The 26,244-nt window shown below is 45.0% G+C and overlaps 1 protein-coding gene and 1 long non-coding RNA gene across 2 annotated transcripts in view; one reads left to right on the top strand and one right to left on the bottom strand.

Moving 5' to 3' along the window:
• The window catches only part of LOC138663872 (zinc finger protein 420-like), a 62,959-nt gene that overhangs the window by 23,771 nt on the left and 12,944 nt on the right, over positions 1-26,244 (top strand). Inside the window, exons 2-6 of the mRNA XM_069750236.1 lie at positions 630-779; positions 909-1,088; positions 1,172-1,295; positions 1,379-1,476; positions 1,671-1,761. Of these exons, the coding sequence (XP_069606337.1) occupies positions 630-779; positions 909-1,088; positions 1,172-1,295; positions 1,379-1,476; positions 1,671-1,761 (643 nt within the window). The remainder of the gene's footprint in view (positions 1-629; positions 780-908; positions 1,089-1,171; positions 1,296-1,378; positions 1,477-1,670; positions 1,762-26,244) is intronic.
• On the bottom strand, positions 21,618-23,610 carry LOC138663901 (uncharacterized). Its single transcript, XR_011318251.1, has 3 exons — positions 23,525-23,610; positions 23,280-23,446; positions 21,618-21,686 (listed from the first exon to the last, which is right to left on the bottom strand). It is a non-coding gene; the product is annotated as an uncharacterized lncRNA (long non-coding RNA).

Raw genomic sequence — 26,244 nt, 5'->3', positions numbered from 1 at the left:
GGCGATAACGCCGATCGTGGGCATTGCTGAGGGGTGTCAGCTGTCATATACAGCTGACACCCGCACCCGATCACCGCGGCGCTCAGCGCGAGACCGCGGTGATCGGTGCGCCATACTAGTACTGCTGCTGGCACAAATGCAGTGCCGGCAGCGCAGTACTAGTACGGCGCATGGCGCGAAGGGGTTAAGCTTAAGATTAATAGGGGTGCCCAAACTTTTTCATATAACTGTAAATATAGCCTTAGACTGATGGGAGGAGTGCTCAGTCATAAATGGAGGCAATAACAACCTTCAGTAGTAACCTACAAAAATCTTCCCTGCACTTCCGCATAGAATAAAGCAAGTGTGAGCAAGATGCCATAACTGCTTAATACACAAACAAGAGAATACAGAAGCTTCTGTGAGTTAAGGTCACATAAGGTATGTACAGCCAGTCAGCAGCTGAAGCAATGAACAAAATTGACCACTTACAAGCTGACTGTCACCAGTTCAACTAATGTTCCAGTGTATATGAACTAACAATACAGCATCTGCATGTTATATCTCCTCATATGTTCCATTATTATCTCCAGTAATTGTATTATTACGCTGGATTTTTTATGATGTTACATCGTCCTCTTCCCATTCAGGTCCCTACAATATCGGATCCTCCCAGTGTAGATCTTTTATTTAAGAGCATTTTCCCGATTGACACGCCAAGGATGGATAGGGACAGAGACAAGATGGCGGAGAGGATATTACACCTCACCCTAGAGATCCTCTTCCGGCTTACTGGAGAGGTGAGAGATTCTGATGATGTCACATTACATCATTCTTATCTATTGGAGTAACAGATGGGCAGAACTGGAGAGGTGAGGACTCTGGAAATGTCTGTAGTGAGATTTATTAATGTGTCTCTCCATAACCAGGATTACACAGTAGTGAAGAAGACGTCTATGGAGCGCTGTCAGGACCCTGTGTCTGAGGGATGGGGAAGACCCCTGAGCCCAATCACAGGGCCTCCATCCCACCCCTTGATACATGAGAACATCAATGACCAGAAGATCCTTGAACTCGCCTACAAGATGATTGAGTTGCTAACTGGAGAGGTGACACCACTGGGAATGCTGGGACATTATATAGTAATGCTATGAAGGGATCAGGGTGATGATGGTATCATTGCATGTGTCAGGTTCTTATAAGGAGTCAGGATGTCGCCGTCTTTTTCTCAATGGAAGAGTTGGAGTATTTAGAAGGAACCAAAGATCTGTACAAGGACGTCATGATGGAGGTTCCCCAGCCCCTTACATCACCAGGTAATAGACAGGACTAAATGCACACAGCCTATAATTATTTGTTTGTAAAGAATGAATTCAGTCCCTGTATGTGTTTCCTTCAGTTCTATCCAGTAAGGGCACAACACCAGAGAGATGTCCCCATCCTCTTCTTCCTCAGGACTGTAAGCAAGAAAATCCTGATGTTCCTCAAGATCATCAGGTAGATGAAAAGAAAGTGTCATGAGATCTCCCCTATGATGTGTAGACGGCTGTGAAGGTCTTGTGCTCAGTCTTGTTTTATCCACTGGTATTATGTTTTGTACTTATGTAATGAGAAGAGTGGAGATGGCTGGATAAGAGCTGATCATAGATGTGACTTCTCCATCTGTCTGACTTTTACAATATTTGTTTCAGGATAAAGATCTTACCCATATTAATACTACAGAGACATATGTGAGGGATGATGAGTGGTGTAAAGAGGAGATTCCTACATATGACTTCCCAGGTGAGTAGTAACCACTAAATGTACAGAGGTCACAGATTCTCCTCAGTCACTGGATGGGGCTATCTTATCTTCGGCGTAGTCCGGCCAAAACTGTCCCCATTACTTTGGGCATTGGAAGTCCTTCTGTTGGAGTGAGACCTGTCCCAGCCAGAGTTTAGGGCCTGGAGAGGGCACACTAGTACCTGGAATTAGAAGATGCTGACTCTTACCTTCTCAGATCTCTAAACTGCAAATCCAAATGACCGCATACGTAGAATGTGCTGACAACTGTATGGTGGGCCTTTCTTTTATGACGAGACACTAGTCCAAGACCTTTTTATTTATTTGCTCAAATATAAACAGACACATATACAACTATATTTTTTTCCACCTTTCTTTTTCGATTTAAACGCATCCCTGACAACTCCCAGTCAGATAAGAGAAAAGAGAAAACTGTTCAATCAATTATCCATATTTAAAAATTTTTTGCTTCAACTTACCCTAGCAATTTATTGGAATGTGTAACTTGGTCCAAGCTGTTGTTGGAAATATTCTAAATGTTCTAAATATTTTTAGAAGTTGATCAGTCCTGAAAAATCATTGCCCTTGCAGATAACAACTGTGAAGAAATTAAATCCCTAGTAGAACAATCCATCTTGACTCCTATAAAAAAGATGAAATGATGAAACGATATTCAGCCTCTTCGCAACAAATGGTTCCCTAATTACCCTACAGTCCCAATACATGAGATCTGCCACCTCTGATTCAAATTAAAAAAAATTGTAACTAAGAAGTTTTTTATTGAAAGATTTTGAATACAATCATTATAATACACACAAGTGCCCCACAAGTTCCCGATCTCTCCCACCTCAACAAAATACACTGCTCAAAAAAATAAAGGGAACACTTAAACAACAGAATATAACTCCAATTAAATCAAACCTCTGTGAAATCAAACTGTCCACTTAGGAAGCAATACTGATTGACAATCAATTTCACATGCAAATGGAATAGACAACAGATGGAAATTATTGGCAATTATCAATACGCTCTCAAAGGAGTGGTCCTGCTCTGCAGGTGGGGACCACAGACCACATCTCAGTACCAATGCTTTCTGGCTGATGTTTTGGTCACTTCTGAATGTTGGTTGTGCTTTCACACTCGTGGTAGCATAAGACTGACTCTACAACCCACACAAGTGTCTCAGGTAGTGCAGCTCATCCAGGATGGTACATCAATGCGAGCTGTGGCAAGAAGGTTTACTGTGTCTGTCAGCTTAGTGTCCAGATGCTGGAGGCACTACCAGTAGACGGGACAGTACACCAGGAGACGTGGAGAGGGCCGTAGGAGAGGGCCCAGCAGCAGGACCGCTACCTCCGCCTTTGTGCAAGGAGGACCAGGAGGTGCACTGCCAGAGCCCTGCAAAATGTCCTCCAGCAGGCCACAAATGTGTATGTGTCTGCACAAACGGTTAGAAACCGGCTCCATGAGGATGGTCTGAGTGCCCGACATCCACAGATGGGGGTTGTGCTTGCTGCCCAACACCGTGCAGGACTCTTGGCATTTGCCACAGAACACCAGGATTGGCAAATTCGCCACTGGCGCCCTGTGCTCTTCACAGATGAAAGCAGGTTCACTCTGAAAACATGTGACAGATTCTGGAGATGCCATGGAGAGCGATCTGCTGCCTGCAACATCCTTCAGCATGACTGGTTTCGCAGCGGGTCAGTAATGGTGTGGGGTGGCATTTCTTTGGAGTGCTGCACAGCCCTCCATGTGCTCACCAGAGGTAGCCTAACTGCCATTAGGTGCTGAGATGAGGTTCTCAGACCCCTTGTTAGACCATAAGCTGGTGCGGTTGGCCCTGGGTTCCTCCTAATGCAGAGCCTCCTAATGCCAGACCTCATGTGGCTGGAGTGTGTTAGCAGTTCCTGCAAGATGAAGGCATTGAGGCTATGGACTGGCCCGCCCATTCCCCAGACCTGAATCCGATTGAACACATCTGCGACATCATGTCTTGCTCCATCCACCAAGTCACGTTGCACTACAGACTGTCCAGGAGTTGGCAGATGCTTTAGTCCAGGTCTGGGAGGAGATCCCTCAGGAGACCATCCGCCACCTCATCAGGAGCATGCCCAAGCGTTGTACAGTAGGGAGGACATACAGGCACGTGGAGGCCACACACAATACTGAGCATCTTTTCCTTGTCATAAGGCATTTCCACTGAAGTTGGATCAGCCTGTAATTTGATTTTTCACTTTGATTTTGAGTATCATTCCAAATCCAGACCTCCCATGGGATATTAATTTTGATTTACATTGATAATTCTTATGTTGTATTGTTTTGAACACATTCCACTATGCAATGAATAAAAATTTGCAACTGGAATATTTCATTCAGAGATATCTAGGATGTGGTATATTAGTGTTCCCTATATTTTTTTGAGCAGTGTACAACAAGATATATTAAAGTGCAACATACCCAGTAAATTGGATTAACATTTCAGTAAAGGATAGGAAGGCTGGAGTGGCCGCTAATATACCATTTGTCCGAATGTCTAATATATTTCGTCATTTGCTAATATGGATCAAACAACATTGATTCCGCATGTACAATTCCATGAAAATGTATTCATAACTTGGGAACTTTTCCACATTTTTTTTTTAATGTTACACACGCAAATATAAATGTATTGTCTTGGGATTTATGTGATATACCAAGTACCACCACAAAGTAGCAAATGTTTGTGAAATGTAAAGTAAATGATACATGGTTTTCGAACTATTTTAAAAATACAAATAAACCTATGAAAGATCATAACTCTTTTCTAGAAGGTCCTAGGGTAGTGGTTTTGGCGCCATTGGAAGCAGCCAGGCCCCTGCTAGACGTTGGGACAAAACACCGCTTTGCTGTCTGGTTTGTACTGACCATTCTATGTAACTCCATATCCTTTGGTGCCAGAACGAGTTAAGACCCAGATGGGTGCCCCCCATTATCTGGGGATCTTGGAAATATACACAATGTAGGCTAGGACATATAGTATCTGTATAGCGCCTTATGGAATTGTAGATTACTCAACAAAGCAGTTTAGACCACATGGTATATACATTGCAGCAAGCCTTTTATTCAGCTCTGAGCTGACTCGAGGTGTGAGATCTGTCACTCATAGCCCTTTGAGACTTGACCTTCCTGCTGAACTAGCTGGACAGTGAAGGGGGTGTTATAATCCCATTTCAGATAGGATACAAAGGCTTGTTATGAAATCATGTCTCCAATATTCTTCAAAATGCATTTGTATTCAGCTCGCCTGAGTGTATACCTTGTAGGACCACCTTTGTCTACAATTACTGCCGCAGTGTTTGGTGTCTGTCTCTACCAGCTTTGCAATTCTGTAATTTTTTTTCTCCTCCTTCTTTGCACACTTGCTCTATCGAAGTGAGATTGGGTGGATGCATCTGTGAACAGCAATTTTCATGTCTTGCCACAGATTCTCAATGACATTTAGGTCTGGACCGTGACTGGGCCATTCACACACATGAATATGCTTTTATCTAAACCATCCATTTTAGCTTTGCTAGTATGTTCAGAGATGTTGTCTTGCTGGATGGTGAACCTACCTTTAAGTCTTTTGCAACCTCTAATAGGATTTTCTCCAGGATTGCTCTGTATTTGCCTCCATTCAGCTGTCCTATCCCAGCTAAAGAAAAGCATCCCCACATCATGATGCTGTCTCCACTGTTTGTGATGGTGGGGATGGTGTTTTCTGGGTGACGTTCAGTGTTAGTTTCTTGCCACACAGTGTTGCCATGCACAGTGTTGCCATAGTGTTTTGTGTTTAACCAAAAAAAGTTTTACTTTGGTCTCATTTGACTGGAGCATCTTCTGTCAAATGCTTGCCGTGTCCCCTACCCAGCTTTTTGCAAAATGGACTTATGGCTTGCTTTCAAGAATAGCTTTCTCCTTGCCTTTCTTCTATAAAGGCCAATTTTGTGGAGTATACAACTAATAAATGTCCTGTGCACCGATTCTCCCACCTGCGCTGTGGATTTCTGCAGCTCCTCCAGAGTGACCATGGGTCTCTTGGCAGCTTCTCTAGTTCGTACACTCCTTGCTTGGGATGTGTGTTTGGGTGGATGGCCATATCTTGGTAGATGTTCAGTTGTGCCATACTCCTTTCCATTTTGGATGATGATGGATTGAACAGTACCATGTGAGATGTTCAGAGCTTGGGCTATTTTTTTTTATAACCTAACCTTGCTTAACTCTTCTCTACAACTTTATCCTTGACTTGTGTTCCTTGGTTTTCATGATGCTGTTTGATCCCTAAGTTTCTTAAACAAACCTCTGAGGCATTCACAGAACAGCTGTAGTTATACTGAGAATAAATTACACACAGGTGGACTTAATTTACTAATTATGTGACTTCTGGAGGCATTTGGTAACTCTGGATTTTCTTTAGGAGTATTGGACTTCAAGGGGCTTAATAGAAATACACGTCACAATTTTCTGATTTATATTTTTAAAATAATTAGAAAACAACTTGGGCTAGTTTCACATTTGCGTTAGAATCCGCAGCGTTTAATCCGCATACGCAAGTGCAGGAAAAAACGCATAGAAGCGCGTACAAATGCAGCGTTTTTTTAGGCACATGCGGTTTACAAACGCTGCGTTATGCGTTTTTTCATGCGTTTGCGTTTTTTGCGCGCATGCTGGAAAATTTTACAGGAGAAAAATTTAGATAACCAGACACCGCCAATGGGACTACAGAGCGCGTGTATCTATATATAGACCCTAGGACTGCTGAATTCTTACTAGTGTGCTACTGTATCCTGTGTCATGATGGATCTTAACATGGATAGCTTTTACTTTAACCTGGATGTAAGCATCAAGCTTTTTATTGCGTGTACGTTTGCTTGGGAGCAACACTGAAACTGTGAAAGACGGAGAAGGACATGGCGTAGGCATTTTTGGCAACACCCCATTATAGAACTGCAGGAGAGCCGTGGAGCATATCGCACTCTGAATGGCGAGCTTAATGCCAACTTGGACAAATTCACGGAATATACCGGGATTTCGCAAGACTCTTTTTTGGAGTTGCTTGCTCGTGTTCAAGGAGTAATCTGGGGACAGGACACCCAGCTCCGTAGAGCGATTCCAGCAGAGGAACGTCTCCTGGTTACCTTAAGGTACGTAATAATTTTAAACAAATGCCAGTCATAATTATTGTTGGTCTGACATGTATTCTTTGTATTTTCCTTTTATGTCTTTAGCAGATTAACACCAGAAATAGAATTGATTGTAATTTATTTTTTCTTTAATTTTTTACAGATTTCTGGCAACCGGAGAGAGCTTGTCATCCCTCCACTTCCAGTACCGGCTTGGAATTTCCACCCTGTCCGGAATAGTTTTGGACACCTGCCGGGCTTTGTGGAACGCTCTCCGTCAAGAATTTATACCTATACCCACCGAGGACATGTGGATGGCAATTGCTGATAAATTCTGGACTGTGTGTGATTTCCCCAACTGTTTGGGTGCGGTGGATGGAAAGCACATCCAGATTATCAAACCAACCAGAACGGGATCAGAGTTCTTCAACTATAAAAAATATTTTTCGGTATTTCTCATGGCAATAGCTGATGCGGACTGTCGCTTCATCGCCGTGGACATTGGTGCTTTTGGCCGGGGCAACGATTCCCAGACTTTCAAAAACTCGGATATGGTCCGAAGGATTTATGGCCAAAATTTTAAGTTTCCACAGCCACGACCTCTCCCCAACACTCAAGGCCCACCGATGCCATTTGTTATGGTTGGGGATGAGGCCTTTCAGATGAGTGAACATCTACTGAATCCATATTCAAGTCGGGACTTGAATCACACAAAACGGATCTATAACTACAGACTCGCTAGGGCCCGCAGAACAGTAGAGTGTGCCTTTGGGATTATGGTCTCAAAATGGCGCATTCTTGCAACAGCCATAAATCTAAAAATGGAGACAGTGGATGAGGTGGTAAAAGCCTGTGTGGTTCTCCACAATTACATTCTGGCTAAGGAGCGACCCACCATTGAACTTGATGAAGAAGTTGCAAACCCTTTGCCTGATTACTGGCATCACCCGCTGCGGTCAACTGTTGAAGTTGGCCACATGCGGGACCAATTTGCTGCCTTTTTTGATTCTGAGATAGGCATGTGGCATGGCAGGACAATATTGTGTAAAATGTCCTGTTAGCTTTGGGTCTGTACCAGTTATGTTTTAAATGTTACAAATGTTTGTTGTTAATAAAATACGTGTTTTATTATCTTGACCATGTCTCCTATGTATTTCTTATCAAAACCACTTTGTTTTTTGGGGCTTAGGTTGTTGACGTCATTGCGTCCTGACTCGGTTCACCAGTAGCTATTTGATGCAGACTGAAGAGACGATGGCTGTTTGGTGCCGTCACATTAGCAGTATTTGTTCAGTACTTTACATCTGTATTTGTAAGCCAAAACCATGAGTGGGGGATCAATGCAGAAGTGGTGCATATGTTTTTATTACACTTTTCCTCACATTGTTCCTCTCGTGGTTTTGGCTTACCAATAGTAATGTAAAATACTGACCAAATACTGACAGCCTACAAAACAGATCTATAGTCATCAAGTCAGGTGTCAGAAATAATGAATTCCTGATGCACAAATAAATGCCTCATTAATTCATTATTTCTGACACATGTCCTGGTGAGTATAGATATGCCTTGTATAACCTCCATCGTCCCTTCACTTTGTGTGAAATAGATTTTATGTACACAGAAGATAAAATTGAGGTAATACAAGGCATGTCTCTAATCACCAGGTCAGGTGTCATAACTAATGATTTTTTGAACACATGACCTGTTGAGTATAGTTCTGCTGTGTATTCTGCTGTGTATTACCACAATTTTCTATTCAGTCTGTGACACAAAGTCACAGAGTAAACAGAAAGAAGAGATTATGGAGATAATACAAGTATTATTTTTTGGGCCACCTCATATCTCTATACCAAACAAACACAAAGCTACAGTGTTGTACTTACTAACTTTAGGAGCTAGGAGGTGGCAAAAAATAAAGTGTGCGGCGCATTTTCTTTATTTGGTGCACGGTGTGTGTTGCCGGCGGCGAAATACACAATTGACCAAACCTTATTGGGGGCAAAAAACATGATTATTTTAACAAAACAACCAAAAAAAAATTTAACTGCGCCTGCTTGGGGTTGATTGACGGAAATGGGGAGTGTGGAGCTGTGAGAGCTGGCTAACTGTGGATGACGCAGGGGTGGCTGGAGAAGGTGCAATAAAATTACTGAGGTCTGGAAATTCGGGGATTGGGCTAGACACATGAGAGGGCAGAGACACTGGAAGGGTGAGACAAACCAGACATTAGACACATTGGGAGGTGAGGGGGGAGGGATAGCGATCTTCTTTATTATTTTTTTTGCTTTTCCCTTTTTGTGATCGGCGCTGCGGTCCGCGGAGCCTCGTTGGTCTCATTGGTATTGACCTGGCCGTGGTGGCCGACCTGTCACGGTCCGTGTGCCATTGCAGCGGCATTGCTGTGGTGGCGGGTAAGGCCAGGCCAGGGTTCGGCAGCGGCATTGCTGTGGTGGCGGGGAGCGCCAGGCCAGGGTCCGGCAGCGGCATTGCTGTGGTAGCGGGGAACGCCAGGCCAGGGTCCGGCAGCGGCATTGCTGCGGTGGCGGGAAACGCCAGGCCAGGGTCCAGCAGCGGCATTGCTGTGGTGGCGGGTAACGCCAGGCCAGGGTCCGGCAGTGGCATTGCTGTGGTGGCGGATAAGGCCAGGCCAGGGTCCGGCAATGGCATTGTTGTGGTGGCGAGGAAGGCCAGGCCAGGGTACGGCAGCTGCTGCATGTTATTGTTCCTGCGGAAGGCCATACTAGGGTCCTGCTGCTACCGCATGGTGGTGGCAGTGGAGGAGGTCCAAGCAGGAGCAGCAGTTGTCATGGTGGTGGCGGTGGGCTGTCCAACAGCTCTCGGCATGGTGGTGGTGCTATAGTGGTGTCCGGCAGTGCTTGGAATGGAGGTGGCCAGGAGTTTCTCTCATCGCACACAGTTGTGTGAGCACGACCAAGGTCTCTGCTGCTTCACACTGCATTGCAATACTTACCAAATGCATTTCGGACCCGAGTAGGGGCATTGTCCCAGCCATCCCACATCGCTTTGGCCACCTCATTCCATAGCCGCCGGATCGTCACGTTGACTGAGTGTTGCGGAACCCGGGTGTCCCACAACGGGACTCGCTCATGGACCAAGGAGATGAGGTGGTCATTGTCTATGAGGTCCTCATCCCGTTCTGGAACCTAAAAAAAAAAAAAGGACATTAATGTTAGAGACCTTAACATAAGGAAGAAAGAAAACAAAAGCGGAGAAATGGCATGAATATTGAAAATCCCCCCCAAAAAAGGAGTGCAGAAGTATAAGGGAAAGAAAGAGAAAAGTAAAGAAATGAAGATTCAAGAATTGTCAAGTGTGGATACAATAAACAGTCAGCCACGTATACGTACACGCTGCCGCCGTGCCACCCGACTGTGACCCCGCTCCTCCTGCTCAATCTCTGCCGCAGTGGAAGAAGTGCTCTAAAAAAAATACAAAAAAATTGTCATAAGTGTTAATGTGACAGTGAATACTTAACAATCTGAGGAGGTGAATACTCACTTCCCTGACATTTTCCACTTGTGCAGGCCCAGGCATTTGATCTTCATCAGAAGAAGTGACATTCTGATGCATGCAGAAAGAAAGAAATGGCAGAAATTAGGACATGTAGAAACAGAAAATAGAAAATATAGGCATTGGCTAGGATATACTCACATTGTTCAGTGTCTTGTTTTCCTCCAAGGTTGTAGCCGGCGTCTCGTCTGGTTCACTGTCTGCTGAGTAGTGACCTGCAAATGTCCCCTCCCTCCCTTTATCACCTTTGCATATGGGGGGTGGCTAATCAGTGTCTAGACATGTTTTCCAGGGATACAACGCATGCGTTCACAAACGCAAGCAAACGCATGTGCTTGTGAACACATGCGTTCACATAGACAGCAATGTGTTTTTTTGGTGCACTCCTTACGCAATCAACCGCATATGTTTCTAGGCGGCAAATTGACGCCTCTAAAATTACTACATGTAGCGTTTACCGCGCCAAACCGCAGATGACGAAACGACGCATGCGTCGTCAAACGCGGCAAAACGCAACCGATCACAGACGCATGCGTCCCTAATGTTAAATATAGGAATACACAACGCATGCGGATATTTGCGGAAGAAACGCTGCGGACACAACCGCAAATGTGAAACCGGCCTTATTCCTTTTCCATGTCAGAAATACTTGCTACATCCGTTGGTATGTGACATAAAATCCCGATAATATACTGTGAGAGCTTGACACACTCAGCTGCTTTTTAAAGGGAACCTGTCACCTGAATTTGGCAGGACTGGATTTGGGTCATATGGGCGGAGTTTTCGGGTGTTTGATTCACCCTTTCCTTACCCGCTGGCTGCATGCTGGCTGCAATATTGGATTGAAGTTCATTCTCTGTCCTCCATAGTACACGCCTGCACAAGGCAAGATTGCTTTGCGCAGGCGTGTACTATGGAGGACAGAGAATGAAATTCAATCCAATATTGCAGCCAGCATGCAGCCAGCGGGTAAGGAAAGGGTGAATCAAACACCCGAAAACTCCGCCCATATGACCCAAAACCAGTCCCGCCAAATTCAGGTGACAGAGTCCCTTTAAGGTAGACATAGGAGCGTTTTGGTTGTAAATTACCTGCTGGTATATTATAGTCAGCATAGACCAAAGCAGGGTTCAGGGAAAATAAATAGAGCTTTCCTGGCTTACCGGAAGACAAAACAAAGTACAAAAGAGTCCTTTCTCTGCAGGTTTTACTCGCAGATGCCACACAATGTCCTCAGCTTCTCCTGGAGCCACAAGGGAGTTCCTCCTCTCCCAAGTCACAACCACAACTGACTCTCCAGACAGGCTTTTTAACACAGATTTTTAACCAAACAAAAAAAAAAACTACTTGAAAGTAAATAATTGAGAAAAAGTATATAAAAATACAAAATATTTTTATTGACACCAATAGAACAATACACACATAAAATAATTAAAAACAAGAGGAGCAGTTTCGGACATATCAATATCAATATATGTAATTAGTAAAAATGATATATCCAATTCTAATATTTAGGTACTGGTAGTAGCAAAAAGATAACAACTGCTTCTTTTTTTTAATTTAAATAGATTTTTATTAACAATATAAAAAAAAAAGGAGAACAACAGAATGCCATTTACATTGCATTATATCAGATACACATTTTCTTACTTTAATAAACCCCAACATTACCCCAACTACCCCCCTCCCCCATAAGACAGCTCAGTCTCAATCTCCACCCCACCGAGGCATTATCTGCCTCTTGTAATTTATCCTCTTCCAGGTCTTAGGAAACACGACGCCTATACTTCTCAATCCAAATCAAGCCAAGGAGACCATATTTTATTAAAGAGTTCTATTTTCCCCCTTTTACTGTACACCCCCTTTTCCAATTTTAGACCATGTTGAACATATTGGAGAAATTCCCTTCTCACAGGTGGTTCCGCGTTTATCCAGTTTCGTGCTATTACTTTCCTGGCCATGTAGAGTAGCCTAGCAATTGCAATCTTCCAAGTATTGTCAACTCCAATTTCTTCCACATATCCCAGCACACATACTATCGGGTCTCTAACAACTCTGCACTTATACGCTGCTTCAACTCGGCTCAAAACCACCACCCAAAAGGCAGCCAGTCTCGGACACGTCCACATCATGTGATATATTCCTGCCTTCTCACTCGCACACCTCGGACACCCAGAATTGGCACGCAATCCCGCTTTGTATAACACTTCCGGAGATTTATATACCCTATGCAAAATGTATAGCTGCGAGAGCCTATATGGTTCACTCAAGGATAGTCGCGGAACCCACTCCATCACCGATTCCCAGGTTTCATTTTCCATCGGCCCCACTTCTCTCTCCCACTTAGCTCTCGCCTTTATAGGGAAATCTAGCAGAAATGTGTGCATAAGGTCCTTATACAGAGTGGAAATAACTCCCCTTGTAGTACCCTCACCACACACATACTCCAACACTATATCATCTTGAACCCTGATATCAGCCTTCTTATTCTGAGCTCTAAAGGCATGTCTCATCTGCGCATACTGATATTCCCCTGTGGATCGCAAACCAAATTCTTCCTGCAATTGGGAAAAGGACTTCAGCTCCTGCTGCTGGATTATCTGGTGAACAAAGCAAATTCCCTTATTCTGCCATTCCATCAATCCTCCCAGGGCCTCAAAATCCTTTAAGTTGTGGTTAGACCATATCGGTGTGAATTTAGTCAACCCTGTAACCCCACGAATCTGCCTTAATCTATTCCATAATTTACGAATCAGGAACAGGGTTGGGTATATTTTCCCCAGCGCGCCCAATGAGCCATCCTCCAAACACCTGGCCATCGGTCGTCGGTCCGTCACCTCTTCCAATAGCTGTTGTACTGCACTGGATGACGCCCCTCGCGCCCAGCCCTTCAAATGCTGGCTCTGGGCCGCAAGGAAGTATATTTCCGGGTTGGGCAAAGCCAAACCACCATCTTCCTTGGGTCGTTGAAGCGTCTCCAAGCTAATACGTGGATATTGTCTACCCCATATCAAACTTCTAAAGAGGGCATTAATCTGCCTGAACTTCCCCCGAGGGATCCAAATTGGTGCGTTATGCAGAACATAAAGAATTTTGGGCATAAGGACCATTTTAATAAGGTTTACCCTACCGACGACCGATAGATGTAGCTTATTCCAGGCGTCTACCTTTGCCTTGAGTACCCCCATAACAGGAGTCAAATTTCTTTGCAGAAACTCCGCCACCGGCACCGAAATCCATATTCCAAGATATTTAAATTGGGAAACCACCTTCAGCCTCTCATCCCCAACATCCTCACTCACATTCTCTCCTACGTCATCCACTCTAAAAAGAACCGTCTTATCCCAATTAATTGTTAGTCCCGACACAGTACCAAATCTCTCAACAATTTCAACGGCCCCTCTTAGTGAATTGTCTGGATCCTCCAGGAACAGCAAAACATCATCCGCATATAACGCTATTTTTTCCTCTACTTTGCCATACCTAAACCCAGGGACCCCATCCGACTGCCGAATCTTAGCAGCAAGAGGTTCTACAGCCAACGCGAACAGGAGGGGTGAAAGCGGGCATCCCTGCCTAGTACCCCTAGCCAGCCCTATAGGACGAGATAGCTCCCCATTTACTCTAATTCTGGCGGATGGTAATGAGTACAACAGCTGTATCCAGGCCACAAACTGCGGGCCAAACCCCATACATTCCAGCACCTGCCAGAGGTACCCCCATTCGACGCTGTCAAACGCCTTGTGTGCATCTAGCGATACAATCACTCTTCGACCACAGTTATCAGACTCTACCTGCAAATTTACATATAACCTCCGCAAATTGATCGCCGTTGATCTATCCGGCATAAAGCCAGATTGGTCCGAATGCACCAGACTCGCAATAACACTAGAGAGGCGGAGAGCCAACACCTTGGCCAGAAGCTTGACATCAATTGTTAGTAAAGAAATTGGGCGGTACGACTCCGGTTTCCCCAAGTCCTTATCCTCCTTTGGAATGACCACTATTATGGCCTCTCTCATAGAGGCTGGCAAGCGCCCACAAGACCTAGCTTCCTCCAATACCATTTTTAATCTAGGAATCAACACTTCTGCCAACCCTTTATAGATCTCAGCGGGTAACCCATCGACCCCAGGCGCCTTCCCATTGGCCATAGACATCAATGCCCGACTCAATTCCTCCTCAGTGATAGGGGCCTCAAGGCTCTCCCTATCTGCCTCACTCAGTCTCGGCAAATCCAGACCTTCCAAGAAAGTCAGTGCATCCTCGACCGATTCACCAACCCGAGAGGAATACAAATCTGCATAGAAGTCCGCAAAGGCTCTCAAAATTTCAGGTGTTTCCGTTATTTTACCTCCACTAGCAGAATCCAAAGAGTGTATATATGAAGAACCTCTCTGAGCAGCAGCCACTACCGACAGCATATGTCCCACTGTTTCTCCCTCCTGATAGAACAATACCCTTTGGAAATCTCGTTTCCTCTCAGCTTTGCCTAGCAGAATTTTTTCCAAATGATTTTGTGCGTTTTTCATTCTTCTCTCTGCCTCAGGGGTTCCCAGTGTGGCCATCCCATCCTCTGCTTCCTTCAACTCCTCAACTGCCGCTTTTTCTACCTCTCTCGTCCTCCGCTTACACCTACTAATGTCCCTAAACAGTAGTCCCCTCAGGTACGCCTTCATTGCATCCCAAATTGTAAGAGCGTCGGCGCTTCCATCATTTAAGAGAAAGAATTCCGCCACCTCCCGTCCTATACTTTCCAACTCAATACTCTGTAACCAATTAGGATGAATCTTCCATTCTCTCCCACTTAGCGAGCGAGCCCCCTCCAATCTAACCTCTACTTCAATTGGACTATGGTCCGACAAGGCCCTTGGCAGATATCTCACCTCCCCAACCAATGTGTCCAAAATCCTGTTACCCAGAGCCATATCAATCCTAGAGAGTGTGGCATGTGCCGGTGAATAACATGAGTACCCTCTCTCCCCCACATGTCTAACCCTCCACAGATCAATCAAACCTATCTCCTGTATATAGGTGCCAAATGTTGTTATGTGTCCCTCCGACCTATTCTGAGTATTTTTATTTTTATCCCAATATTCATCACAGATGTTATTTAGATCTCCGATAATTATTAACGGTGTCGGTCCCCATTTTTCCACTCGCTCCATTACTTCTCTAATCTTCCTGCTAGAGTAGGGAGGCGGAATATACATCGCGGCAACACACAGCATCACTCCATACAGTATACACCGTAATAGTACATACTGTCCCTCCACGTCCACATATACCTTCACCTCCTCATACTGAACTCCCGTTGGAACCAAGATTGAGACTCCTCTTGCATACGTGGAGAAGGTAGAATGATATCCCCTCTGGATCCATCGTCTATTCAAAACATCCACTTTTTCCCTTACCAAATGCGTCTCCAGCAAGCATATCATTGAGGCCCTTTGGTCTCTTGCATATTGCAAACACGCAGCACGTCTAGATTTCTCCCCTAGGCCTCTCACATTCCAGCACAAAATCTTAAAACGGGTCCCCATCACTTGGCTCATCTTCACTATAAGTATCATCAATTTTGAGCTCAGGCTGTCTAACTACCCTCCCCCCCCCCCCCTCCCAACTCCTCCTCCCACCCTTCCCCCCTCACATCTAACCATTCCACCTCTTTCCAAGAGTGGGGCATCATCGCCCATAGCGAACACTCCGTTTGGCATTACCTTCCCAACCCTCCTCCCACCACTGTACATAACAGGATTTCAGACATTTTGAAAAATAACGTTCTCAAAACATTTTAACTTAGAATTATTTGCACACACAAGAAGTCTGCATAAACTTAAAATATGTCGCAAACCCTTCCTCCCCCTTTCCCAGCAGCCATTACACCATCCCTTTCCCTTCTTCCCCCCCCAAACCCCTTGGCTTGTCAATCACATGACTCTTTTCCAACTGACAGATAAGTAAACAACTTCAGACTCTTCCCACAGTTTCAGTCTCCTTTTCCTTTAAGCTTTTTAGCATTAATATCGATCCACTGGGTAGCGTCCTCCGGCTTCTGGAAAAAATGAATTTTATCAAACGCCACCACCCTCAGTCTTGCTGGGAACATCATGGAATACTGCACACCCAATTCCCTCAGCCGTCTCTTGATACCCGTAAACATCATCCGTTGTTTCTGCACCAGAGTAGAATAGTCTGGGTATATAGCAATCTTTTGACCTTCAACTGTCAGATCCGTCATGTCTCTGGCCTTCCTCAGGATAATGTCTCTGTCTCTATAGTTTAGAATTTTGGCGAGCATGGTACGGGGATTCGCTCCAGGGACAGGTGGTTTCGGCGGGACCCTATGCGCTCTTTCTACCGCGAACACTTTTGTTAGCGCCATATCTCCAAATGTCTCTAACAGCCATTTTTCAATATATTCCGTTGGATTCCTCCCTTCAGCTTTTTCAGGGATGCCCACTATGCGAATATTATTTCTTCTGGACCTGTTCTCAAGGTCCTCATTTTTCGCAGCCAATTCAGCTATTGCTTGAGTGAACTTTTTCTCTGCTTTTTGCAGCTGCACTATATGGTCTTCTGCAGTGCTCACTCTCTCCTCTACCTCCCCCACACGTTTGTCAATCTTCTGCATGGCTGCGTTTATCTGGGCTGTGTCCCCCTTAACCTCCTGTATCTGTATGGTCAGAGATTGTTTACATGAAGAGACTAGCGCAAAAACGTCTCTTAGGGTAGGCTCAGCTTCTGGCGCCATTTCCTCGGGTCCCCCTTCTGCCACCGCCATTTTGCTCTCCTTTCTCCCCTGTTGTACCTCATGTTCTCCTGCTGGGCTCTCCTCCTCCTCCTCCTCTTCGGTATCAGCTCCGGCTCCCTCCTCTGCGGCCTCCGCTCTCGCAAACTGCTGGAGCTTTGCCGCTACCTCCATGCGCTTTCTGCATGCGGCGTTCTCCTTGTCTGCCTTTTCCCTCAAGTCGGCGCCATCTTGGATTGCGCCTGCATCCCCGGCTCCCGCGTCCTTCTGCCGTCTCCTGGTCATGTTCGTCGGTTCCAGCGCTACCGAACAGCACCGCCGGCCTCTCCAAGTCTCCCCGCAGCCAGTAAGCCCCCGCAGGGACCAAACAGCAGCGGCTCTGCAGGATTTTACAATATACAGCGGCGGGAGCTCACAGCCGCACGTCCGCTCACATGGACTCTCAGGCCACGCCCCCCGATAACAACTGCTTCTAAAGCTGTAATATATTACCACTGTGGGCCATAAGCGAAGAGAAACAAGTGCAACAGTATTTCTATCAAAAAAAGGACTCTAATGATAGCCTATTATATCTAGCACCTGTGCCTCACATAGAGCAGCTTTGAAGCAAAAAAAGTACAAAGTGCATAGTGCAAAAAATATGCATACTAACCAGTAGTCATGACAATTGTACCGAAAGCTGCCTCCTCACACTCCAACGCGCGTTTCAAACGTCTTGCTTCTTCAGGGAGTGATGAAAAAAAAAGGCTTTTTAACCCAGACCATGTGGTGATCACAAACTGAGTCGAACATCATGCTCTACTTCTTCATGCGCAGAGGTCTAATGTTTGATCATCAACTGGTTTTGTCTACATAACTTGCAATTTTTATGTATATTTTAGAAATGTTATATATTTTTCCAGGATGTCCCTCCTGACAGCACCATAGAGGTTGTCCTTCCTTATAGGGACAGGAAACACATGAGAGGTTAAAAGACCCCTCCCACCCACACTCCCCAGTGTTTTTACTGTCCCTGTAAGGACAGACACGCGAGAGACACATGGAGGTTGGGGTTGGGGCTCTGGCGCTCCTTGGATTACTTGCGGGCCCAGGGGGATTGTGGGTCCATTCTTTCCTTCCCCCTGTCAAGAGGTCTGGGTCCGACACCCCCAGAAGGGGGGTTCCTCAGCTATGCGCCCAGTGGGGCAGGAGCTCCGGGCTTGGAGGCGCTTCCCTCCCAGCGGGGGCTCTCGACGTCCATCGCTGGCAGCCACATACATCACTTCTGGGCGTGGAAGAAGAACTTCCGGTTGCTTTCCAGGCTGAAATGCAATGTGCATCGGCGGTGAGGGGCGCTTTCCGGTGACGTCAGACGCAGGGAAGCTGACATGCCACCTTGGAGGATTCCGGGAGGACCTGCTGGGGGCACTGGGAGAAGACCATGTAGGAAATACATGCTGCCTTGGTCTGGATCAGCATTGAGGATTTTGTGAGAAATGTTCCCTCTGAATCACAAATGATTGTGAGTAGCCTTAAAGGCAAGAGGGGTGCTATAACTGATAATTCCATGGGTTAATAAGCTGTTCTGTATTTGCGTAAGGACAATACAGTACCAGCCACGATGACACCTGCACCCAAAATGACCGGCAAGTCTTCTGGAAAATTCAGGAGATGCACAATCTGCAATAGCAAGTTACCTGAGGCATGGGCTAAACAGCTATGTGAAATATGCATCCTTAATGTCATCAAGGATGAGCAGTCCTTCTTTGAAGGAAATGCGCACCATGGTTAGAGAGGATGTCCAGGCTTCTATCTCGGGTCTCTTTCCAGCGCAATCACCCCAACAGGGTCCCCGTCCCAAGAGACATAGATGGGAAATGGAGCAATTCTTAGAAGATGAGGACCAGTCCATAAGCTCAGACTTCAAGAAAGATGGGGAGATTACCTGGGAACCTCCCTGAGGTGGGCAAGAGGTACCTCTTTTCTTCAGATGACACAGATGAACTACTGCAGGCTATTAGAAACACAATGTAGATAGAGGAATCCTAGAAACCACAGTCAGTACAGGACGAGATGTTTGGGGGCCTGCGGCCACAGATACATCGTGTGTTTCCTGTAAACGAGCACATCCAGTCAATGATTATGGGTTGGAGGACGCCGAGAAGCGCTTGGTCATTCCTCAGGATTTCAGGCTCCGTCTACCGTTTGACCCGGACAATATAAAGACCTGTGATGAGATTCCAAAAATTGACGTTCCGGTGGCCAGAGTGTCAAAAAAGGCTTCAATCCCCTTTGAAGATTCATCTAGCCTCAGAGAGCCTATCGACAGAAAAGCGGATGGACTCATTAAGAGGGGTTAGGAGGCATCACTGGTGATTATGAAAACTAATATTGCCGCCACGTCAGTGGATAGATTCATGCACTTATGGATTAACCAACTGGAGGATCAGTTAAAAGGGAAATCTACTAGGAATATTATGTTAGAATGTCTTCCCCTGTTAAAACTCGCCACTGGGTTCTTGGAAGATGCCTCAGCAGAATATGTGCAGTTTGTGGCCTGGAACAACTTTTGTCCAATGCAGCTCGTAGAACCATATAGATGAAGACTTGGTTGGGTGATTACCAGTCCAAGAATAAACTGTGCCATACCATTTTCAGGTTTATGGGTGTTTAGGCCAGTTCTAGATAATATACTAGAGAATGCCATCAACAAGAAGAAAGGGTTTCCTGAGGAAAGAACTAGGAGATACCACCTCTTTCAGAGGACCCGCTCTTCCCAGAGGCAGGAATATCGGGAAATGGAAACGCTGGTCGGTGGGACAACCCTAAAGGGAGTAAAAGTAGAGCCCCACCCTCGCACTTTGGGTCCGGTTCAAAGAACAGTAGACAATGATGCCATGTTGGTAGGGGGTCGCCTCGGGGAATCCGTAGATTCATGGAGACTCGTCTCCCAAAATCAGTAGGCCATAAACACTATTTCTCAGTGCTACACCTTGGAATTTGTCAGACCCCGATCAAGGTTTTCTGTGACAGATCCCCGATCCAGAACCGTCGCCTCTTCTATATGGAAAGATGTAAAAGACCTCTTAAAAGCAGGAGTGGTGGTCCCAGTTCCCCAACCAGAAGAGGGTCAGGGACTTTACTCAACCCTGTTCACAAAGAAAAAAAAAACATCGGGAGAAAGCCATACCATCATAAACCTGGAAACCAAATTAGTACCCTCAACAGAGTGGGACGCGAGATGGCATAAGATAATTACTAAAAAAAAAAGTTTAGAAAATCACCGCATCCAAAATAGAAAACTGTATAGGAGCAATTCTACGCTAAATTTGACACAAGCATGTAAACAAAAAGCATATGTTGAACAAGGTAGAAAATTTTATGAACAACAAAGCAACATATACATATATTAAAAAGTAGCCAGTGGTGCCTGAAAGATAGTCAAACAGGTATGGGTGGCACCACCCTGGGAAGGCAAGCCTAAAGTAACTACTATATGGCATTAAATTGTAAAGATCAGCGCTACATCAAATGTCTATAGCAAATCCAAACTATATAAACCGGGACACTGATAATACTTCACAATAAGTCAAAATAATAGAATCATGTGGCATGATCTTGGAGTGACACACTGATATTGCCAGAAAAGGTAAGAAGACCCCTAAAAATGCATGAAAAAATAACTTACCAATGCCCAGGTAATGGTGCCACTTCCCCTACGTGCGTTTTGACAGCATGCCTTTGTCAGGGGAATGGCATCACAAGCTAGACATGCCCCTTTTAAACCCAGAGGGACCAATCACGGCACAGCTAGCCCCAGGTCATGTGACCGCAGAAGACAGGAAGTCAGTGCAGGGGCCGCCGGTATTTGTAGTTAAATTACAAAGCATTACCCAGATAAAATGTTCGGTCATATGACCATGGTGGACAGGAAAAAAATAGCAAGGCACTCTGGAATAATAGTGCTGGTGGTGCTCAAGTCGGGTGTCCAACCAATACAATTAGGCAAAAAATTTCTTGGCACTCGATATTTGAAAAAAATTGATTCCTTGTTTATTGTACATCCAGACCAAATAAATTTAAATTAAACGTTTTCAGTCCGTCATAGGACCTTCATCAGAATATCCTTATTGGAGAAAACTAGAGTTTACATAAAATAGAACAAAAACAAGACAAGATCAACAATATGTCTTAAAATACATGGTAATATTTTAGTACGATTCAACTTGTGAAACGATTTGACGTGATAGGAGGTGACAGAAGATATTCTATCCAAGGGTGCCTAAAGTGAACGAGTCCGGTGGTGACTGCACCTGTGCTGGTACTAGCAGTTAAGGAAGGATAAGAGCAATGACCAACATTATGTAAGAGCATATAAAGTAGATCATCAAAGACTATTATTTGAAGACTGTGGAACTCTCAGATATTGGAAAAGGATATAGTAGTTTCTCCCCAACCAGGAGTAATTAAGACTGTTTCAGTAAAAGTAACGTGAACTAGGTGGGGAAGCATGTAAGTACCTAGAGAAGAAATACTTTGATATAATATATTGGTTGAAGAAAGTGATTCCACAATTATGTTTTGTGCTGTAAGAGAAATTACCAGTTTTGTGCTGTAGGAAAAATAACTTTCCTAAAATAATCTTAGTAAGAAAGGGTTAATGGCACAGTTATGCTGTGACTAGTGACCTTAAGGTAGTTGTTAAAATAATTATGGAGGTAGATACCTGGATGTCATATGAAATTACGGGAATAAAGGTGGCTGTATGCGGTCTGCTGACTAATGCCAACTGTAGGAATTGAAAGGGTAAGACAATCAAGGTATATATGAAACACCTTACTTGGGCTTAGCTGATAGTATACCTGGACCTGGTGGGGCTATTCACATAACAGAAGAGGAACACCGCTACGTGAATATGCAAAGGACTTGCGACAGGAATGGCGCTGCAAATAAGGCAGAAAGATATATATTAAAAGATCTCCAGTTGTGTTACCTGAGGGCCTCGGTAAGTCATATGGCAGGCCCGCCCTTCAATAGGGATATCCAGGAGGGGGAAAGCTAATGTGAATCTGTGGGGCTGTGACTTGTGTAAGATGGCGCTTACCGCATGTGTTGGGGGACACTCGCTTGGTCGCAATATTTAGGCACTCTGGCACGGTTTTTCACACAAAACAGTCTATTTGGTTTATTAAGGTATCATAAACCACATCATGAACAGTCCATTACACTCTGTTAGGACATCACATTAAGTTTTGCATCATCAGTCTGCGGCAACTAAACACGCTTCTCCTCTCCTGACCAGTTGCCGAGGGTTAGCACACAGTTCATAGAACATCATAAGCACCAACTGTCTATTGAGGTACCTTACGGGAGCTCCTGCTCCACCTGCTGACTCCTTGTCAGTCCTCTCTCCTGGGAAAACTGCCTTACAGAGATCACCAACTTGCCTGGCAGGCACCCATCAGTCAGTCCAGACCCACCGAAGGACGGTAGCTTCCCCAACACAGACCGTCAAGGTCCACGGTCTCTCATGTGCTCCAGGAAGACTCCACTCACAGGAGCTTCCAACACAGACCGTCCAGCACCACGGTCACTCTGTGCTCTTCAGGGATCCAGTCCTACTCCCAGGTCCTACCAACCAAGAGTCCTTCCACAGTGCGCTATTCAGGACGTCCGTCCCCACGTGGGACCGTCCAACACACAGGCATGTGGTCTGTCCGGGTGCTATTCAGGACGCATGTTCAACACCCCAGGCCACCAGGTCCAAAGCCTCACCATGTGTTGTTCAGGGAAATAGTCTCCCAACACATAGGCTCTCCAGGACCTTCAGTACATGAACGATTCAGGTCCACACTCAGAGACCCATGTCACCAGACCTCAGTCACATTATATGGTTGTAACCACTCCCCTAGATGGGAGTGTGTGTGTGGCTAGTTAGACCCGCCCATCTCTCAAAACTAGCCCTGCCAGCCTTCCTTCATAATTATATCAACAACTATACTTGTGGGACTACAGGTCCCAGAACAACAACATTGCTTAAGCTGACTACGCAGAGTAACTTCCTCTGCTACACACATATCGGCCATTCACAACAATGCCGGACTTTGTCTCACCATATTTAGGCGTGCAACTGCCATGCACTCATGGCCTCAATATGCCTCTGTGCGTATCCTGGCAAGACCATGCGGCGCCCCCTACCTGTAACTGGTCACTGCATCACACATGGTAAGAGATGAACAGCACTCCAGAACTTGGCAGGAAACTTGCAAGGGGGATGATGCTAAAAATAAGGCAAAGAAATAATGTGGAGGGGTTGTAGGAGTACAACTGAAAACAGCCTCGTCTTCTAATATGTTACCTTATTGCCCAGGTCTGTCATGTGGCGATACCACCGGTGAGTGAGAGGGCTCTGGAGGAAGACTGCTGTGTGTCTGTCCTGCTTCCGGGTTTAAGAAGCAGAGCAGGGCACGTCACAGCAGCGTCAGAGATCATGTGATCGCTGCTGTGTGCAGAAGGTCAGGGGAAATGTGTTTGTAATGGATGTGTTGTATGTGTTGTGGGAGGCAGTACTGCTGCAGGTACGCATGCGCATTAATCCTAGCAATGAGTAGAATGATGGACTGTGATAGTTTGACCCTAAGAGCGCTGAAGCGCGCAAAGGAAAGAGAAAACAGTGGTTAACCCTGTCTAGAAGGACTACGTGTCATAGATAATGCGCTATGGCGGCTGAGAACAGAGCGAATGTATTGTTAAAGAATTTAAGAGGAGAATGGTATTAACTCCTCAGTGTCCCCTGGCTAGTCTAATAGTGTATAAGTTGGAAAGACACAATATAGGTGAAACAGCATGACTTTAATGGGTAAGGCTGCACATTGAATGCTCGCTTTAATAGGAAAGGCTGCATTCTAACTTACAGTGTATGTACACTGTGTCACATGGTTACTCAGGATCATGAGTAAGACTCTATAGTAGAAACGCGTTGATCGTCCTCACTGGTGTGCCAGGTGTTTGCTATGCAGATTTTTTGAAGAACTTTATACTTTTTTTAGTTGTCCAATAAAGCTTTACAAAGTTGGAGCCGCCTCCGCCTTAAGCTGCATCATTTATCCTCTTGTTTTCAAAATAAATTACATTACATTAGAGGAAGGCTGACATCTCGTACTCCCTATTGAGCCCTTTAGGCTCTTGTGTCTGCAGGGTAAAGATCCAGAAAGCTTCCATCTTTTTTAGAGTTTTGATCCTATTTAGTCCTCTCCTAGTGATGTCGACCTGCTCAAGGACCTGGAATCTAAGTTGGGAAATATTGTGATTTTTTTTTTTCATGAAAATGTTGTGGAAGAGGCTATACCCGAAGGCCTGATGGATCGCAGGAATGATATTGCTTGAAATGTCTTGGAATTGTCTTCAATTGTTTCAAGTCAACAAGTCAAGTCAACATTGGCCTATCCTCTTAGCGGATAAAACATTATAACATTACTTACTGCCCAGACCTGCAGTAGCAGCTCGTCATTGTGACAACTTACGAGACCAATTAGTGAGGAGCTATTACACACCAACAAACCAACCACAGGTGTTTCCAACCATTGGTAATAAAGCAGTTAATAATTGGGGTGCAAAAGTGTTGCTTGCCCGAATATAGAAAAAACGAAAGAATTTTTATCGTCCAATGGTAAGAAATTTATCACCCATTCTTTCAACTGTTCTATACAGACAGTTGTATACCATGCAACATGCCCCTGTTCCCTGATCTATATAGGACTCACGACACGATCCTTGAAGGTCAGGGTGAGGGAACATGTGTGCGACATCATGGCGGCTGCTAAACAGGATGAATTGGAACAATTAAAAACAATTCCAAGACATTTCAAACAATATCATTCCTGCGATCCATCAGGCCTTCGGGTAAGGGGTATTGACCATATCCACTCTAGTCTCCGTGGAGGCAGCCTTGGCCGTGTGTTGGCCCAAAGGGAGGCTAGGAGGATTTGGGTCCTACGTACCCTTCGGCCGGATGGAATCAATGAATCACTAAGCTTTGCTCCTTTCATTTAAACTTTGACCCGTGCATTGTTTTTTTGCGGCATCTTTTTATGTATGGTTATCTTTTTATTGACTTTTATTGTGTTTTTATTTTAGTACTAATTAGGGTTTTTGCTCTATTCAACTACGATTATATCTAGGGACTTCAAAGAAGATGAGTTGAAGATGTCTGGCCCCCTTTGGGACATATTCAAATTTTTTTTTTTTTTTGTATTGTACCCATTTTAGGCTATGTGCACACGTCCGGAATTGCCACAGAAATTTCCGCGGCAATGCCGCAACTGTGCCGCGGATAAAACGCATGCGGAATTGGCTTGCGTTTTCCCGCTAAACACTAGCATTTTACAATCGTGATTAGCTTGCAGAATGCTAGCGTTTTGCAAGCGATCTGTAGCATTGCTTGGAAAACTGATTGACAGGTTGGTCACACTTGTCAAACATAGTGTTTGACAAGTGTGACCAACTTTTTACTATTGATGCTGCCTATGCAGCATCAATAGTAAAAAGATCTAATGTTAAAAATAATTTAAAAAAAATAAAAAATCCTGATATTCTCGCCTTCCAGCGTCCCCGGCAGTCTTCTTGCTCCTCGCGAGGCTCCCGTTCCCAATAATGCCTAGCGGCAATGACCTCAGATGACATAGCGGTCTCACGAGATCCACGTCATCACATTGCCGCAAAGCATCACTGGGAATGGAAGCATCGCGAGGATCGGGAACACTGAGGGACGCCGGAAGGTTAGAATATCACGATTTATTATTTTAATTCTTTTTTTTTTTTTTACAATTATATAGTTCCCAGGGCCTGGAGGAGAGTCTCCTCTCCTCCACCCTGGGTACCAACTGCACATGATCCGCTTACTATCCGCATCGTGGGCATAGCCCCATGCGGAAAGTAAGCGGATCAGTGCATTCCTATGTTCGGAATACCCGCGATTCCGCACAAGGAATGAACATACTGCGTTTTTTTCCGGAATGCGATTCAGCAGCGGAAAAAAATGCAACATGTACACAAAAATTGCGGATTGCATTCTAATAA

The sequence above is a fragment of the Ranitomeya imitator genome, chromosome 2 (genome assembly GCF_032444005.1).
Source record: "Ranitomeya imitator isolate aRanImi1 chromosome 2, aRanImi1.pri, whole genome shotgun sequence".
Taxonomy (NCBI): Eukaryota; Metazoa; Chordata; class Amphibia; order Anura; family Dendrobatidae; genus Ranitomeya; species Ranitomeya imitator.
This window is presented reverse-complemented; position numbering and strand designations above follow the sequence as displayed.